This window comes from Fonticula alba, assembly GCF_000388065.1.
Source record: "Fonticula alba strain ATCC 38817 unplaced genomic scaffold supercont2.7, whole genome shotgun sequence".
In the NCBI taxonomy this organism is placed as follows: Eukaryota; order Rotosphaerida; family Fonticulaceae; genus Fonticula; species Fonticula alba.
In genome coordinates, this window is record NW_009242977.1 from 1924608 (window position 1) to 1925881 (window position 1274).

Below are 1274 nucleotides of genomic sequence, written 5' to 3' on the forward strand. Positions count from 1 at the left end.
CCCCCGGCGGGGGGGGAGGGCGCGCGGGCCTGGCGGGGAGCGGGGAAGATCGTGTGACAGCGGGAGAAAAGAAAATAAAGCGCCCCTGGCGGGCCGGTTCCACAAGTCAGCCACAAAAGGCGCTTTACGTGGGGCTGGAAGAATATCCCATTATTTATTTCCCATTACCCTCGCCCCTTCATTGCCAGGGGAGCCAGAGGGCGGGGGGCAGCCCTGGCGAGTCGTCACCCAACCGGCACAGACCCGTGGGGCGAGGGTGAGGGGAACCTGGGTGGGCGCAGGGGTCCGGCCATCGGATACGCGAGTGCCGGGGCGGCACATGTGTTCCGCGCGGGCGATTGTTGCTGCAAGAATCCGTCCCCCCCCGTCCCGCCCGTTGCCTGCGGCCACTCCGCCGCTGGAATAGCCACGCGCCGAAGGCCTTTTCCTGTCGCAGGGCACGACCCCTGTGACTCATGCGCTGGTCAATTGTCTTCCTTTCGCTGGTGGCTCTCTCTGCCGTGTGGTAGACACACGCCGCCTGGGCCCTGATACACACCTTGCCCCGGCTGATCGGTGCCGGGCCTCCTGCCATTTCGCTGCCGGCAGTCTCCGGGCCCCGGACCCCGGGGCCAGCGTGCTCGCCCCTCCCCGCCCAGGAAAGGCGGGGCATCCATGGGCAACATGCGCCGGCGGATCCCCCCCCCCCCCAACGAGCAACGGCTGGCTACCCGACCTTCAGAGGCGGAGGGGGCCGGGGGGAGCCCACCCGCGCCGAAAGCACCGGAACGGCAGGCCGCTCACTTCGGTCCCACTCAGGAATGTGCTGCCCAGGGCCGTCACCCGCCCCGCCCCCCGATGCCCCTGGGCCGGGGGTCGAATGCCCCCTAGCCATCAGGACCTCGGCCAGGACCCCGCCTCGCCCACTAGCGTCGCCGGCGCTTGGCAGGGGGGAGGCCCGCATGTCGCCATCAGGGGTTCCCCCCCTCCGCACTTCGGCGAGCAGGCACGCCCTCTCGGGGGGGGGGGAGGCCTTCCTCCTCCCGGGACACGCGCATACATACACATATCTGCGAGATGGTGGAAGAATGGAGGGCGGCATGTGCGTTTGCAGGCGGGTTTTTATATTTGGCTGATCTTCGCCCGCTTTTGGCCAGGCCAGCGCACTGAATTAAGAGCCCAATTAAATCGAGGGCCCAGGGACAAAAGAGAATGGAGCAATGGAGGATTGAACTCCAGACCCCCCGCATGCGAAGCGGGTGCTCTACCACTGAGCTATTACCCCGAGTACATGG

At 67.2% G+C, this 1274-nt stretch overlaps 1 protein-coding gene and 1 non-coding gene across 2 annotated transcripts in view; one reads left to right on the forward strand and one right to left on the reverse strand.

Annotated features, from left to right (window-relative positions):
- Positions 1-57, forward strand: part of H696_04616 (hypothetical protein) — a gene marked incomplete at both ends in the record, with an annotated part of 383 nt that extends 326 nt beyond the window's left edge. Inside the window, one exon of the mRNA XM_009498501.1 lies at positions 41-57. Within this exon, the coding sequence (XP_009496776.1) occupies positions 41-57 (17 nt within the window). The remainder of the gene's footprint in view (positions 1-40) is intronic.
- Positions 58-1192: 1135 nt separating this feature from the next.
- H696_04617 lies at positions 1193-1264 on the reverse strand. The gene has a single exon. It is a non-coding gene; the product is annotated as a tRNA-Ala (tRNA).
- Positions 1265-1274: the final 10 nt, after the last annotated feature.